We start from the raw sequence: 1,898 nt of genomic DNA, 5'->3' as shown, positions 1-1,898 counted from the left end.
TGCCATCGCCTCCATGTCACCTGGGTCGGCTGCCATCACCTCCATGTCACCTGGGTCGGCTGCCGTCACCTCCATGTCACCTGGGTCGGCTGCCATCGCCTCCATGTCACCTGGGTCGGCTGCCGTCACCTCCATGTCACCTGGGTCGGCTGCCATCACCTCCATGTCACCTGGGTCGGCTGCCATCACCTCCATGTCACCTGGGTCGGCTGCCATCACCTCCATGTCACCTGGGTCGGCTGCCGTCGCCTCCATGTCACCTGGGTTGGCTGCCGTCGCCTCCATGTCGCCTGGGTCAGCTGCCATCGCCTCTTCGTCCCCTCTGTCGCCTGTGTTCACCATCGCCAAGGCTCTGGCTCCATCAACCTCCGACGGCTCCTCATCGCCTCCCGCCTCCTCCCTTGGCTCCACGTCTGCTCCCATCTCCTCCCTTGGCTCCACATCTGCTCACGTCTCCTCCCTTGGCCCCTTGTCTGCTCCCGTCTCCTCCCTTGGCCCCTCGTCTGCTCACGTCTCCTCCCTTGGCCCCTCGTCTGCTCACGTCTCCTCCTGGGGCTCAGCGTCTGCTCCTGCGGGGCCTCGCCATGGAGGGTTTCCTGGCCGTCCCCCTGAACTTTCATGTTTTGTCTCTGAACGTTAACCGGATGTAAATATACGGCAAGCCAGGAGTGACACAATATAGAAACCCGGGTCAGACGCACGTACAAGACACCATGGGGAAGAATCGATTTCATGTCCTGTGAATCGATTTTCCCAAATTTAAATGAAATCGATTCAAGATCGATTAAATCGATTTTTTTTTCACCCAGCCCTAGTATTAATAGACTTGCTGATAACTCATAAACCTTCAGGGCAGGAGATTTGTGTGAGCAGTTTCATGTTCAGTGAATTGTGCTCAGATACATGAGGGTGCACAGTGTGATAAATTAGAATTATTTTTCTTAGTTGTAATTTTTACATTTTTCCCTTCGCACCAACTTTCAGTATAAAAGCTGTTCCTCTTTGATCCATGAGGCAGCTGGTTTCTGGTTTCTAGACAATCTTAGAGATGACTACACAAAGAGTTGTAGTTTTATTTGTCTTACTACTCATATTTGTTTTTTTTTTCCTCCTTAACCACAGAGACAATCATCCCTCCTTTGTTTTTTCATGGTAAACAGGCAGAGCAGGCAGTAATTAAAATAATTCACTTTATAATAAAAAAACACATTTTGAATGAACTGTTAATTTTTCCTGATATTAATATGAAAAAAATATGGCACAGGCTCTCCCTTGTTTGCCCTTCACACTCTCTCTTAGTACACCTACACTTCATTACTTTGTACCATTGTGTTCCAATGCAAGGTGATGACATGAGGACTGGATCTAAACTTGTCATAAGTCTGGACTTTGAGAACTACTGTTGTACTGACACTTGTTCTAACATTACTCTGACTCATGCAGTTTGTATTTGAATATTTCTTACGTAACAAGACTGACTTTAGCCCCCCTTCTCCCCACAGCTGGAGAACAGGGGAGTGGAACCYCTGCTCAGTTACCTGTGGTGGAGGTTCTCAGATGAGAACAGTGCAGTGTGTTTCCCATGATGCCTCTGGTCCCCGGGTGGTGGAGGATGCAGTTTGTGCTGCCTCTACTGAAGCGCCTCCTTCTGTGCGGAGCTGCAACGTGCACAGATGTGCAGAGTATCGTGTGACTGGTTGGAGCGCAGTGAGTAAACACCGTCCAGCAGAGGGCATTCCAACTGAATATACAGTATATAAAGATGTTTAATTAAACACAAGTTAGAGAAATAGTTTAGTCAGAACTGAATTTGTATTTTGGAATAATTAGCATGAGTTGGTAACACTTTATTTGAATGATTTTTTGACAACTTGACTTTGGAATAATAATAATAATAA

At 47.6% G+C, this 1,898-nt stretch overlaps 1 protein-coding gene across 1 annotated transcript in view; it reads left to right on the top strand.

Moving 5' to 3' along the window:
- Positions 1-1,898, top strand: part of paplna (papilin a, proteoglycan-like sulfated glycoprotein) — a gene marked incomplete in the record, with an annotated part of 69,681 nt that overhangs the window by 25,643 nt on the left and 42,140 nt on the right. Inside the window, 1 exon segment of the mRNA XM_014028705.1 lies at positions 1,503-1,707. Coding sequence (XP_013884159.1) covers positions 1,503-1,707 — 205 coding nt within the window.

This window comes from Austrofundulus limnaeus, unplaced genomic scaffold (assembly GCF_001266775.1).
Source record: "Austrofundulus limnaeus strain Quisiro unplaced genomic scaffold, Austrofundulus_limnaeus-1.0 Scaffold800, whole genome shotgun sequence".
In the NCBI taxonomy this organism is placed as follows: Eukaryota; Metazoa; Chordata; class Actinopteri; order Cyprinodontiformes; family Rivulidae; genus Austrofundulus; species Austrofundulus limnaeus.
The sequence above is the reverse complement of the archived record's forward strand: the minus strand, read 5'-3'. Positions and strand labels throughout refer to the sequence as shown.